Source organism: Zonotrichia leucophrys, chromosome 6, assembly GCF_028769735.1.
Source record: "Zonotrichia leucophrys gambelii isolate GWCS_2022_RI chromosome 6, RI_Zleu_2.0, whole genome shotgun sequence".
Classification (NCBI taxonomy): Eukaryota; Metazoa; Chordata; class Aves; order Passeriformes; family Passerellidae; genus Zonotrichia; species Zonotrichia leucophrys.
The window spans coordinates 24,873,789-24,888,907 of NC_088176.1; the positions used below are offsets into that span (position 1 = coordinate 24,873,789).

At 39.8% G+C, this 15,119-nt stretch overlaps 1 protein-coding gene across 2 annotated transcripts in view; it reads left to right on the plus strand.

Annotated features, from left to right (window-relative positions):
• The first annotated feature begins 5,897 nt into the window (after positions 1-5,897).
• SH2D4B (SH2 domain containing 4B) overlaps positions 5,898-15,119 on the plus strand; it is a 58,399-nt gene continuing 49,177 nt past the window's right edge. For both annotated transcript variants that reach the window (XM_064716615.1, XM_064716616.1), the window contains exon 1: positions 5,898-6,081. In XM_064716615.1, the coding sequence (XP_064572685.1) occupies positions 5,898-6,081 (184 nt within the window). The remainder of the gene's footprint in view (positions 6,082-15,119) is intronic.

Sequence of the window (15,119 nt, forward strand, 5' to 3'; positions counted from 1 at the left end):
AAAGGTGTATAGACCCTTAAGAAAAGCCTATCACTCCAGAGTTGAAAGGCAACCATTTCTGCTTTGAAGGGTCATGGATGGCCTCCTTCAGTCTCCATTGGAGACTTCTGCTGAGAAACAGATGGGCTGATGTGTTTTGTACTTAGCCAGCACAAAGCTGGCCTGCAGTGTGCAGTGTAAGCACAGGCTGTGTTCCATACAGTGCAATATAATGTCCTGATGTGAGCAAGGAAGTGGAAATAGCAGAGCAGGAGGCAGTTCATCCTGCATATCTTTTTGAACAAAGGAAGTTCTTGGAGGCTGCTAGCAGTGTGCCTTTTTAATCTGATAAGGTTAGATCCCTGCAGACACTCAGTGAGCTGTAATTGCTTCCCAGGCTGAGCCTGCTGCCTGCCAACCAAGTATACCCTGTTTGTAGCTGAAAGCCCAACCTGAAGAGCTTGATTACTGTTTTGTCAATGAGATATACTCCAATTGAATTAGACAGCACAATCCCAGGGAGAGGATGGTGAAGTACCAAGAACTCTGTTCTAGTTAACTGCAGTGTGTGGGAGTGTTCTGTCATCTTCTGCCCTTCCTCTGCAAAGTGTCTCTCTTCAGTGGCTGACTTAGGGAACACTGGTTGTAGCCTTTTTACCATGTTTTCTCAGATCAACTCTGTCAAGGAACCTTGGCTTTTTTTTTTCCTGTTTGATTTACTTTACTCACTATCATTCTGAATTATTTTAATAGTGGATGCTTTATTCTCCATTTGAAAAATTATGATGGGACTTGCCAGCTATTTGTTGTGTCTTGCTGTTGTTAGTGTATTAGTAGCAAGAAACATTAAGTACATATTGTTCTACATACTTGTCAGACCTTTGTAATGCAGGTCAGAGTTTGGAATATCTATTATAAAATTGCAGAGAAATCAAAAGGGCTGTCTTTTCCACTCAGGTTCTGAAATCTCTAATAAATTGTGCTGAACCTTGAAGGCATCACAGGCTCCAGTGTAATTGTGTGTGTGACAGCTGTGGCACAGAACACAAAGGGATAGCCCTAAAGTAATCTTGCTGGGTAGGATTGCCACAGTGCCAGGCAAAAATAATCACTGATGGGACTTCTTCTGAAGGGCAGGTGGTGTTGTAGAGTACAAAACTAACCTTGGGAGACTGGAGTAATGACAGATGGCTCTGCTCTCTGCAGCCCTGGATTGCAAATACTGCTTTGCCTGGGTTAGTGCCCATCCCTTTGCTTTCCCTACTGTCAGTGCTCTCTATAACTGTGATTATCTGATTTCTGTGTGAGACTGAGGAATAACAGATTTGAATTAAAATAAAACCAAGCAAAACCCATCTGTCTGATGAGACTCCTGCCACTGTAAATCTTCATTGCACTATTAAAATCCCCTGTTATCATTGTTTCACTTGCAGCTGTAAGACTGACAGTATAAGATGTGTTTTCTCACGGATTGGTTTGTAGCGCTCTTGCTGCATTTAATTTCGTTAAGATGAGGTTTTAATCTATCTATTTAATTCTTATTTTGCTATGCATATCTTAATTTTTTGAATTTTCCTTTTCTTTGTTGTTAACACAGTGCCTTGCAGAAACAGCAATCTTGAATGAGTACAGAGAAGAGGATGAGCATGCAAAGCCTGCCCATGTTCCAAAACATACAGCAGCCTGATTTACTGGAGCTCTATTGAAAAGGAAGGTCTGGAAAAACTTACCCTCATCTTTGCTTTATGTGGTGCTTTGCGATGGAATAGCAGCTTCAGGAAAGCAATCATTCTGACCCAGCTGCAGATTGTGCTGCTGAGAAACTCATTTCAGCCCTTAGAGGGAGCCACAGACTTGACTATGGAAACGGAGGAAAACCAGGCAGGTTTTGTTGTGCCCATCTGTGATAGAGGAGGTGGGGAAGGGATGGCTCTCAATTGGTTTTTGGTTTTTTCTAGCTTTTAATTAACAGCAACTTCAAATCAGACATAAGGCTAGTTCGTGGGGAATGCCAAAGCACATTTGCTTTTGTAGTGACAGATTTGTAGGGTTTTGGAGACCTCAACCAAATGTTAATTTTACCTTTCCTCTTTGCATGGTCAGCTCCCTCCTGCACCATTCTGTTCCAGATTCTACTGTTCTTCTTCTGATGCTGACACAGCAGGACTTGAAAAATTAGGATACTGTATGCTCCTTCCTCTTAAAAAATGAAAAATATTAAGACACAAACAACAAAAAATTGATTAAGACCATGAAGTTCAGAGTCTGGAAAACATGACTGCCACATTTTTTTCTTTACTGGGTTTTTTTCTTAATCATATTAAGAAAATATTTTTTAAATTAATATTTTCTTAATGACATAAATCTTTAAGGAGAGAGATGCATTACAGCCCTCTCTTCCTCTGTAATGTGTAGGTTATAGCACAATATTTTTATGTAAATTACATGACTAGATTATATGGCTGTGTCATAAAACACAAATGCTGCTCTCCTGGCTCAGCAATAATCAGCATTGCCAGTGAGCTGTTCAGTTCAGGGAATGGAAGGTGCACATGCTCAGAGGAAAATGGATGAAGAGATTTGCAGCCCTTAGTCAATAAAAGACTTCCCCTTAAAAAATGAAATGAAAATGTTTTTCTGTACCTTTTCCTCTCCCTCCCTCCCCTTCCCCCAACAGATGATTCTAGTGTCAGCACTGAGGAGTGCTTAGCCAGAAAGATGCTACTCCAGAGGTGGGGCAGAGTGTGTCTAGTTCCAGAAGATGCCATTTAAGATTAAAGGAAACTCCAAGCTTAAATTTTAAACACCTCTGGGCTTCTTGCAGAGACTGCTACTAATTAGAGCATCAAGTTTTGTGGCAATTATTGTAAGGTAATAACTGCCAACAAAGAATTCCATTAATAGCCACTTTTATTTTGTGCTTAGGCTGTTGAGTTGTAATGTTTCTGTAATGATTTTAGCTTAGCTTGGGCCATGGAACTAGGGGTAACCAAGGTGGAAAAGCAATGGAGAGTTCATTGTCCTCCTAAACTATTCAAAATACTTCTCAGAAGGGTGGAAAGATGATGGATGGCCAAAAATCAGGAAGCAGGCATCCTTAATACAAATTTCCCTGCTCTCCTCAGTCATTAATTTATATATATGTTAATTTGGCCTGGGAAAGGAATGGGAGAGAGAATAATTATTTTGCAATAAAATGTTTATTTTTTGTTTTGCCTGAGTTATTTCCTATCCCTGAGTTTTCTGACTCTACATGGGTTGGAGATGCAAAGATCATCACTTTGCAAAATACAAGCTAATCCTATAAATAGAAAGAGTTACAGTAGATTTGTTGTTTCCTCAAGGTTATTTTGGATTTCATAGATTTGCTTAATTTTCTGAGCAGTCAGGAGAGATCATGATAATTTCTTTGTGATAATTCCATCTATGTATTTGGAATATTTGTGGAAACACGAACTGCAATGAGAATCAGTGTCTAATAGGTTAAAAATTAGTGGCAAAAGTTATGATGTTTGTTTCTACTTCTGTTGGATGTTGGCTTACATCAGGTGGCATGTTTTTTTATCTTTCTTCTCCTTTATATTTCCAGTTTTTTATTTTGGGATTGCTGCAACCCAAAGAGAATCTAGGACAAGGAAGTTGATCAGGTTTGCTGCTGTGATTAGATGATAACTCTTCCACGTGTGACTTTTTACTTTGTTAAAAAAAAAAATCTCACACAGATGATTTCTACTTGATCATTTGGTTACCATCTTCAAATATTTTTGTTGAATAATCTTCAGGCAATAGGTTGCTCATGAAGTGTTATTTTGTCTATTTGCTCTTGCTGTTTTTCTTGTGTGGTTGCTCATTCAACATTACAATGTTCAACATTACAATGTTCAACATTGAACATGGCTTGAATATTTGTTTGCATTCTGTCTTGTATCTCCATCCTGAGCTGCTTCTGCAGCTGAATGCTGTTCAGAGATGGTGCTACTTGTCATGCTCAGATACACATAATCCATGATGAAGAGTTTGTTCTCTGCACCATGATAGCTTCTGATCAGAATTTAATTTCTGATCTGTGAAGTCAAGCAAAATAAAATAAAGAATGATGACAAATGAGTAAAACAGTGAAACTGCTTGCCCTGAAGCCTGTGCAAAGGCGAGTCTTTTTCAATTAGTGCCAAAATGTGGAGGCACAGCTCTAATATAATTGAATAGAAGCAAAGAAACAAAAGCTAACCCCCTCAGGGTCTCCCCTTTCTATACCTGACTAAGTAAAATAGAGAAGCACAACAAAATCTTTCTTACTCTAGGTTTTTTTCTTTCCAAGCTGAATTTCTTAAAAAACAATAGTAATAATAAAAGAATTTTGTTTTAGGAGACAAAATCTGTCCATAGGACCAATCCTGAATTTCAGAGTAGCATGTGGACTACACTCCTTACAATCCATACTTGATGGATTCTGAAATCCTGTTTCAGCTGAAAGCCTCATTCCAGCATATTTGGCATTGTTTTTCCAGGTGATAAAATGTCTTCATCAGAATTTTGGTTTCTATCAGTTTGATTTTTCCATCTAAATTAGGGCAATAGTATTTTACATTCCTCATAAGAAGGACATATAGGTGCATTAGCAAGATGTTTTCGAATATGAGGTCTTGGAAGTCATGCAGGACATTGATAGCTCCTTATCTATAAAGCAAGTTTCTCGTGAGAAAACATAGACCTGCTCTTTCTCTTCCTTCTTGTCTAAAAATCAAGCAGTGGGATGTGACTCAGCCTGTGTTTTGTTGTGCCTTTTAGTGGCCACACTTTGGTTTGTCTCACAAAGCAGCCCCCTCCCACAGTGTGCCCTCCCTCCCCAGAGGAGCTGAGCCCCTGCCCAGTGGAAACAGGCTCCTGAATCCAGAGGGTTTGCTTTTTAGTGTGTTGGCTTTGGTTTGATTTGGGTTTTTTACATAATCAAGTGGCTGTTGGCCCTAGTGCTGAAATATTATTTTTGCTGTTTTTGATAAAACTGCTACATAGTGAAGAGCTATAATCTCCTGGAACAGCAGCATTGTAACTTAGTGGAAAATGAATTAACATCAGGGCTTGCACAGCCTGCATGAATTGCTGAGAACTTGGTCTTGTTTTAATTCATATTGATTTATTTATAAAGTGATAAAAAGATTCTTGTGGCTTTTGTAACATCTGCTTTAATTTTAGAAGCATTTTAGTCAATTTACTGCATGACAGTATTTGTCAACACCAGGTAACTATGACCTCTAACATGTTTTACTCTGTTGAGACTAGTTAACAGGCTAGACTGAGAAATAATATGCAAACTCCTCTCTTATCAGGGGAGATCAGTTCCCAAAGTGACATGGATATTGTTGGTGTAGGTGATACCTTTAACCATGACATCATTTTAAACCCCTGGGCAACGCTCATGCCCTTGGGAGTGTATTGCTGCTGAAGGGAACTGCTTGACCTGAAACTCTGAGACTCTCTATGTTGAATTTCCTTCTGCTCAAGGGAGCAAAGCTGCTGGGTTCAATCAAGAATCCCTTATTTTTACTGGCTTGCAGTCAGGAGCACTCAAGTGCCTTTTACTCTTTTTTCCCAGCCTTTTCATTTTATGTTTTTTCCCTAGCCTTTTCTGTTCATTTTTCTTACATTCACTTGACACCTGTCCCTACATTTGGAGGATGAGATAAGAAAAGAACTTTGTCCCTGTCAAGACAAGGAGCAGAATATGCCTGCACAAAAAGAGCCAGAGCAGGAATCAAACCTCTCCTGGGCAGGCAGGTGTGGGAGAGCTCCTTTGCTGCAGTTTGCCTTCTGGAGTGCCATCAGTGGGCTTTTGTCACTGTACTGGGTATAATTGGAAGCAGGTTTCTCTCTCTTTTGTTTTTCCTTATCTTTTTTATTTTTATTTTTTTGGAGTCATCATGCTGCAGCAAATTTTGCGTGACATGTATATTGACCCTGAGCTCCTGGCAGAGCTGAACGAAGAGCAGAAGCAGATCTTATTCTACAAGATGAGAGAAGAGCAGCTGAGGCGCTGGAGGGAAAGGGAAGAAAAAGCCCGAATGGAGGAGGCTGTGCTGAGAAAGACAGCAAGGCGCAACCAGAGTAAGATTTCTGACCTCCTTCTCTGCTTCACAGCTGGGGATGGTGGGCTTGCAGCTGGCTGTGGTGCAGCAGGCATCTGGAAGAGATTGCAAGGATGAGTGCCAGCTGTCCCCATGGGCAAAATGACAGTCTGGTACTGCAAAAGCAACGTGTTCCTGCTCCTTGTATCTCCAGGCTGCTCCTTTGTTTTGGGAGTATCTTTGTGATGGAGTAAGGGGAATTGTTTTGAAGTGCCTGTTTCAGTCAGGAGTTGCTGCTGATGTTCGGTGGTAACTGATGTATCATGACCAAGTTTCTCCTCCTCTCCTCCTAAGGCTTTTTTTTTTAATCACCTGACATCTTCATTCTAGGTCAGGAAAAAGCCTGTGCTGTTGCAGTTTCTTGACTTAGCATTAAATATTTCCATCAGGCTGTAGTAGCAAACAATTTTGAATTTGAGCTTGTTATGAAGGGCTCTTTGTGAATAAATGTAATACCAAAAGAGCCATACTATATGAGACTAAATTTCCAACTGTATTAGTAAATAGTCTCCAAGAGATTGTTTAGGGAATAGGACAATAGTGTGGCAAGCCAACAACCAAAACCAAAGAGAAGGAACCAGAAATGTGTTTGCATACAATATATAGTTAAAACATGGAGCTCCTCCCAGAGGCTGCTATGAATGCTGAATGTGTGTGTTGACTTGAAAAGTGAATAGGACAATGGTGGAAGAAACATCAGAAAATAACTTCTCCAAATGTCTTTTCCTATTGACTGGCCTTGGGTCCAAGTGGTTTCAAGTAAACAGAAATACTTAATTCCTTGCTCTTTTTTCTGAGTTAGTGCCTTTCCAGATCTTTCCCCCATCCATAGGATGAAGCTGATAGGCTGGTGTAAAATAGAAAACATTTCATCTTGGAAATGTAACTACAGTGATTCCTCACTCAACAAGGAGATGTCACAGGGATATGTAAACCACCCATTTCCCTGCCAAAGATCTTATCACATCTTTAAATCTATTAAAGCTTGAATATTCAAAGTTTCTATTAACTTTTCGTAGCTGATTTTGAGAAAACTCTTTAATGGTTATGGGACTGCAATCCCATTTCAAATGTTGCTTATTTGAACACAGCCATGGTAGAAACACCTCAATACAGAGATATTGTTGGATTCAGTTGTCAGACTTGAAATATCTAGAGCTTCTGAACCTCACAAAGTGCCCCTTAGATAGTTATCAATTCAAAGACTATTATTAGAAAAGTGCTTCAAATTAAAACTATTTTCCAAGACTCACTTGAAGCACAGACCTGCATGGAATGACTGGACTAAGCTAAAACAGTAGCCTTAAAAACGAGGGGGGCATGACCAGAAGACCCTAGTCAGCCATAGAAGAGTTGAAAATGACCCCTCAGAGATGGCAAGGTGAATGTTGGAAAACGTCATTCTGTTAAATATTTATTTTTTTCATGTTAGTGCTCTCACTGTGAATGGCCCTCTTGAGAGGGATGGCATCAGAACAGCTTCTCTCATACAGCACAAAAGCCTTGTTCATTTTGATTGATTTGTAGCTGAGAAAAAAATTAAAAATGCAGTTCAGCTCCACATACCAAAACAACATCATATCATTGATATAATCTGTATCATGCTCATTCTTTGAGGGAGACAGATACAGAAAACTCTAACTGCAAAAATATTTATCTGATGAATTGTCACAGTGTTGACACCTACATTTCCATATATAAATTATACATTAAACCTGTTCAGCTTCCTCCTACAGGAGACCATTTTCTGGGTAAGTAATTTTCTGATTTGTAAGTAATAGGAGAAAGGAGAGCAGCAGAGTACCCTATAGATTATATTTGCTCTGACAAAGGTAGTCACAAATGCACATTGAGTTAAATTTCACAAAAACCCATTTCCATTTTACCTTCTTAAATTGCCAATTAAAGGTATTGCTTAGGTTTGACTTTTGCCCACTGTTAGGGAATTTCTACTTTCTTCAGAACTGTAGTGAAGAACTATTGGAATCAGATTTGCAAGTCAGGCATCTGGTTCTGCTGGAAATATATTTTTACTTTCATGAACTGAGGTGCACCAGAGTTGGAAAATATAACTTCTTTCAGATGTGCTGATCATTAACTGTACAGATACTTGTAATTGATTTCTACTGCATAGTTCCACAATGTGATGTTAAATGGTCTCTCAGTGAAGATGGTTTCTGGCTTAAAACAAAAAAATAAAAAAGCCAACTGCAAATTATGGATATAAAATAGTAATTACTGTGCAATAGTCTTGCCCATAGACTCAAGTAGAGTAGATGACAATAATATTTTTTAATCTTAAAATATTTTTTTCCTAGAAGACAATTGACATCATAATTTTTTGGACCTTGAAGCTGCTTAATTTTAAGTTGCCCTTAATATATAAGTGAATTTCCAGACCTTCTTCCCCTGCTACATAGTGTAGAATGTAGAGTGTTTTTGGTCCTGTTTTAAATTAGTGTCTGCCAAAAAATGCAAAGCTACCCCAATTACATGTTCTTTATTCCCTTGAAACTGAGGGATCTGAGGTTTTTCACCTGTGGGTTTGGTTTTGACTCTGCTGCATGACAAGTTTTATGTCCATGCTACCTTTTTTAGGCCAGGGGTTACTCTGAGTTTATAGATATTTTTGTAGCCTGAAAGAGTAAAATAGATATGAGACTTCAATATTGCTAATGTTGTGCTGAGTTTCTGAAAACGTGGAGGTTGTTTGTGAATACAACATAGCATTTGTATAAAATAATTTTATTCTAATTTAAGTGGAATTATCTTTATAGCACTGCCTTTCAAATCGTTCTGCGTTCCTCAAAGTTTGAATAGCCACATAAGAAAACTTTTCTTCTCATCTCTTTGGGATGGATATGATAAGATTGAACAAAAGCTGCTAATGGACACTTCTTCAATTAAAATGCTCTGAAAAGTGCCTTCTGCTTGATCTAGAGTTCTAAACCCCAGCTGCTGCAATTCCCCATGGATTCAAGAGCTTAGCTACCGTGGGATGTGTACACTCAGCAGCACAGCAAAAGGATTGGATTTTTCAAAACAAAGCAGTGATTGTGAGTTCAAGTTTGATTTACTACGGTGACTTAAGGATGAAATGTTCTTGTGTTTTAAGTGTGCTGTCCTATGGAAACTACAAGTGCAGAGCTGGGGACAAAAGGATTGGCATTTGCAGGCCAGAAAGGCTAGACTTAAAATCATCCTCAGACTTAGGGAATGCTCATTAACATGATCATTTTTTAATTGTTTGGAAACTAACTACCAAAGGCCCCAAATCTGCATTTTTTTAAAGCAGTGCCACTGAATGCAAGTTGTCCATAAATGCCCTATTCAGTACCATGAAATTTGCTGTTTAGAAAACAAGTCCAAACCATGAAAAAAGATGCAAGTTGTTGAGAGTGTTTAGCAATCCAAATAGTGCACCCATCTGTGTAGCCTTATTCCTAATTTCTAAAAAAAATATTAGTCACCTGCAAAATGTAATGCTAAATGGTGCCTGCTTCTTTATTTGGATTGTTTGGTTCCTTGTGTCTTGAGGAAAGGTTAAAATTGAAACTAGTATCAGATGAGTCAGTGTTGAAGGAAATATTTCATTTTGAGGGTGAATGAAATGTGTTCAGATTATTCAATGGTTTTAATTTCTTTGCCAATTAAAAACACAGATTGATGTCTAAAGGGAAGCAATGTATAAAAATCACTTTAGAATGAAGTATTTCCTTTATATTTATTCCTATACTGAATAAATTGTTCCCTTTTTTTTTTTTTTTGCTATTTACACCTAGCCTAAAATTATTAGTAGAATTTGGGCATTATATGTGTCCTACCAAAGCATTTAGTGAGCTTATTCAATGTAAAGGAAATATTTTGTAGCTTTCATTTAATAATGACTGCTGGCTGGTGCTGGAATAGCATCACAAGTGAGCTGAATTCTTGGAGGTCCACCTTCAATTCACTTACAAATTGCTCTTGGGCAGATGTTTCAGGAACATATCTTCATTGTAATTAAACAGTTTGCTTGTTCCTACTGTGCTAAAATCACTGAGAGAAGTCTCCTCAAAATTTCAAGATCCTTTGGGATTCTCTGAGATTTGAGTGACAGGCAGCTTTGCAATTTGCACAAAAACATATTTGTGTGATTAGGCAGGAGCTCTTTAGCCACTACAGCTGAGCTGGGAGGAAGCAGAGGGCCCTGCCAATTTTGGTTTTGACACTGATGCAGTATCCAGAGCTGCCAGCATTCCCAAAATGAGATCTCAAAAACTATTGAGCATTAGGTAGCTGAAGGACAGTCATGTGGGAGGGGAGACAATGCTGGTCTGCTGCTGTTATTTCTGCCATTTATTCATTGTGAACTGCAGCTGGTGGTGCTCAGATGGGAGCTATTTGTAAATGCTCTTATTTACCTGTCCTTAACAAGAGAAGCTGTGAGAAAATAGGGTAAGCTTATCACAGCATGGCTAGAAAATAATTTATCTATCTAAATGACATTTGTGTTAGAAAGGTCATTAGAGAATAGATGATGCTGTTTGGAAGCAAGTATCTCAAATATACCAAGTGGATGGCTGGAGAATACATCAGTGTCAGAGGAAGGCCAGTGAGTGAGCATGTGTTTCAGTGGGTGGACATGCAGTGACATTTTTCTGACTTTGAACTTGGAAATATATTCCTTATTTATGCTCAGGCCTCTACAGACCCTGGAAATACTTAGCTAAGATTTTATCTCCCATGGTGACAAGCTCCTGTCTGTGTTCAGCGTGCCTTTCTCTGTATCACTGGATATGGATCTAACCAGGGACGTCAGACCTCAGTATTTCTGAAATTTCTGGCATTATGTGATCTTGAACTCTGAACAGTCCTGTCCTTTGTTTCCAATTCAGATATAGATGGAAAAATAAAAAGAAAACAGGAGCAAGAACATGAAAACAATTTTTGTTAGGGTACTGAGCCACCTAATTTGAAGTCATTAGACAAGTTTTAATGTAACACACAATGTAGAGCAGCTTGAGATGTGCTGCAGCTGTGTTATGCTCTGTACCTTGGGCCAGAACCGAGCAGCTCAGGGCCTGTGCCTGGTGTGGCTGAGTGCTGAGGTAGGGTTAGAGAGCAGCTTCTGAACTCAGTTCTCTGAACCTGGGGCTATCAAGAGACCTCCAGCTGCAGGATGACCTAGGTATGCACCAGATGGAACAAATCCAGAGGGATTTCTCTCGCCTCCTATGATCTGCAATAAGTCTGTGCTTTTCCGTTTTCTCTCTTGTCCTGCAGCTGATTTCTCTGTTTTGCAGAAAAGTGACAGCAGAATTGCTGCCTACCTGGGGCCTTCTCCTGCAGACATGCAATCCTCAGTGCTCCTGTTCCCTGAGACATCTGGCATCAGGCATTCTCTGAGAGAGGCTGCTGGGTTAGTGAGCCTCTGGCACGGAGGGCAGGGCTGGGTTTCTCTGCAGTGTCGTGTTCCTCTGCCTGTCTGACACAGCAGTGATGGACTTTCTCCCACATACTGTGCCTCAGTAATGATACGAGGTTGTGGCTGTCTGCAAACTCATGAATACTTGATATGGAAAGAGGGCAGAACTGTGGCCAAGGGGAGAATAGGATTTGCCCAAGCTAATTCAATATTTTCTTGCTGATTTTGCCATTTTTTTACATAAATGACTAAAACATTCAAGGACAAAGGAACCAGGTTTTGAGAGCAGGATTTGGAAGGTACAGGAAAACTCAATGTGTTCAAGTCAGCAGTGGATTTATCCAGACATTGATGGCAGTTCAATAACCTTTGAGTCCACTTGTTTGCTGTGGTGCTAAAAAGCCTCACTGTAGGGTAAAGTTCTCCCTGCTTCCCTGGTCCTGTGTGCCTGACAAAAGGAGTGAGTGCAAACCTGCACGCTGCATTAATCAGGAGAGACTGGTAGAGAAAATGATCCATAGCTCCCTGTTCATTCTGTGACACAGAACCCTTATCCTCCTGCTTTGAGTCTCCAGCAGACCCTGAAGCTGCCATGCAGACTTGGTTTTATTTTATTCTCAAAGGAAAAATCTGGAAGCTTTGTGATAGGTCTCTGAGAGAAACCAAGCCTTCTACATGGAGTTTACACTTTACAAGATTCAGTTTGGATGAAGAATCAGAAAATATGGTGCTATGTTCTTGAAATTTTTTAATGAAGAAAAATATCTCAAATGAGCAATACTGATGGGAATGATTTTAAAACCTTTAATTTTCCTCTGATGCTTATCTATATTTTTATGCTGTTTACAGTGAGAGGGTCAGACATTAAAATGTACAGACAAGGGGCTGCCTCTAGTTGTGCAAGGAGTTAGAAAAATGTCTTTAAGAAAGAGTATTGAATGTTATCTCCTGGTTGAAATTGGGCCAATTACAAAATTGTTACATATAACAGTATGCCTTGGCCAGGGAGCCACAAAATTGTTTGGAGCATAGTGGGCAGATGCAGCTTAAATGGTATTTTATTTCTGTGTTTCTTTTTTCTTCTTTTTGGTTTCTAACATGCAAACCCCTGTATGTGTGTGTTAGATATTTACATACCATGTCCTCATGCAAACCCACTTACCTTTGAGTGTTGTGTACAGTTATCCCTGCTACATTTGTTAATTACCAGAGTCCTGTGTGAGTAACTGCTTCCTCCCTTAATATTTGCTCTCTTCAGTCACTCTTCCTTTATTTGATGCTGCAGGGGTTTATTGCAGCATAATTATTTCCATGGTAACAGGCTGTAATTCCATAAACAGAAGATGGAGTTTGTTATATGATCAGGAAGCAGCTGGAGAGCCATAAAAGGCTGATTTTTCAGCAATGCTGAAATCCTGCAACCCTCATTGATATATTAATGTAATCAGCTGAATTTCTTTCTGCCTTTGCAAATCCTCCCCTCAATGGAAAGGCACATAACACAGTATTGAAATTCAAAGGTGTGTAAATTGAAATGTCAGGGGCAGAATTTCCCCCCATTCTTCTAAGAATTGAAATGAAGGGGTTTTTTGAACGTGTTTTGGGAAGAGAGGGATTCTATGCTCCCTAGCATAGAATTAGCAGAGGCAGAGCACAAATTAATTGTAGATCTTCAGTTTATTGTGGGATGATGTTGTTTTCGTTACTTTCCTCATTACCATCTAGTTCTTTGTATATTTTAACGGCAGTTATTGTTTTGAGAAGTGCATTCTGTCCTTTGAATAGTCTCTCAAAAACATTCACAGTAATTTCCTAGGTTTTCTCCTTAGCAAGAAGTGAAATTCTGTTTGTGTGTTTGTAAAAAAAAAAAAAAAAAAAAAAAAGATAATTCAATACTTATGTTGGCTAAGCTCAAGGAATTGAGAACAGCCTAAAGCTCACATCCTCATTTTCATCCTAATCAATGAGCTTCTAACACATGTCCTCTAGCTAAATGAAACTCTGAATGGAAACTCATCTACCCTGCAGACTAGGAAAATTCATGCCTCTACTTTAAAGAAACCATAAAAAATAATTTGCTTGGAAAGCCAAGAAATCTCAAGTAAGGGACATTGTGCTTAGACCAGAGTATACCCGATATTTGAATTGCAGAAGAACCAAAAACCACGACCCTACAAACACAGCAAACTCCACGAGCTATGGTTTAGCTTTCCATGGCAAAAGTAGATCAGGCTGATCAGCTTTTAATCCACATGCAGCCTGTTTCAAATGCCTAATGAATTTCAGGAGTTTTTTTCTAGCCCAGAGAGAGAAAAGAATAGAGATGTTTTCTGTAGAGAGTCAAAAGACACTTGTGTGACTGCAAAGCTTCCCAGTGGGTGAGGAAGGACAGTCAATTGCTATTGCAGAGATTTGTAGCTTCCAAGCAGGAAAATTATGGTGGGAAGCCCAGAGAAACAAAGCTGTTCATGGAAATAGCAGATTCTTTAGTACATCATTCAGCGGAATTTGAATGCTGTCCCGTGGTTCTAAGATAATAAATCAGCGAAGACAAAATTTTCTGAATTTATGCCCTGTGGTGTTTCCTACCACAGAAAGGCAGGAGGGTGCTTGGTGCTCTCTGTCATTTTGCTGGACTAAGCCAGCAGACTGGGTGATGGCACAGCTGGGAATCCTGACACCAAATCAGGCCTCTAGCCCCTTGGAATCGCTCCTGTGTAAACACTGGGGATGGATCACAAATGGAGACTGCTGGGGATTCTCTAACTGTTAAAGCAATGGTGACCAAGCCTGAAGAAAGGAAGCTGACTCCAGCAGTATTGTATTTGTTCTAATTACCATTATTTCCAAAGCCATTTTATTTGGTGATGTTAAAAAGGAGGCCAAATCCCATAAAACTCCTAAACCCAGTGAGTGGCTCATCTCTTCTGTTCCAGCTGGCAGAGGCAGTGTGGGGGTCAGGTCTCCTTGGTGTGTCTGTGTTTGTTCCAAGCCTCAGACACAATGTGGAGGTCTGAGCTGATAGGATTGGAACCCAGTGAGCCTGAGCTGGGATTGCCCGTCCTGGTGCTTCTCTCTGTTCCCAGGTGTCCAGGCAGTGTTGGTGCTCCCTGGCAGCGTTCCCCCATGCCACTGACAAGGTGACATGCCCTGCAGGCCCTGGGGCAGCTCAGAGGCCAGAGCAGCCTGTGGTGCCCCGTGGCTCAGCTCTGGTAGCACTCCAGCACTCTGTGGGTGGGATCAGGAGTGCTGCTGGCAGAATCGTAATTCTTACAGGTGAGAGCTCGAGTTTCCAATTGCCCTCCAGGGCATTGTTTTACGCTTTCATTGCTGTTATAGAATTGGCTGTGCAAATAACAGACAAATAGAAAACATGATTTGGTCTTATTTTTGATTGTGTGCATTTATATGCACAAACTTGAACTGCTGTTGGTTCTGGCTTTAGGTTTCCGAGAAAGTTTTTGCTGTGATGCCTTTGTGCTGCAAATTTGAGAGACCTGATTTTGCATTTTCTGACCTGGTATTTGTCTGGAGTAAGGAGCCAGAAACCAGTTTATTGGTCTCAAAGCAGTATGAGTGTAGTTTTAGGGGACCTCCATGTGAGATACTAA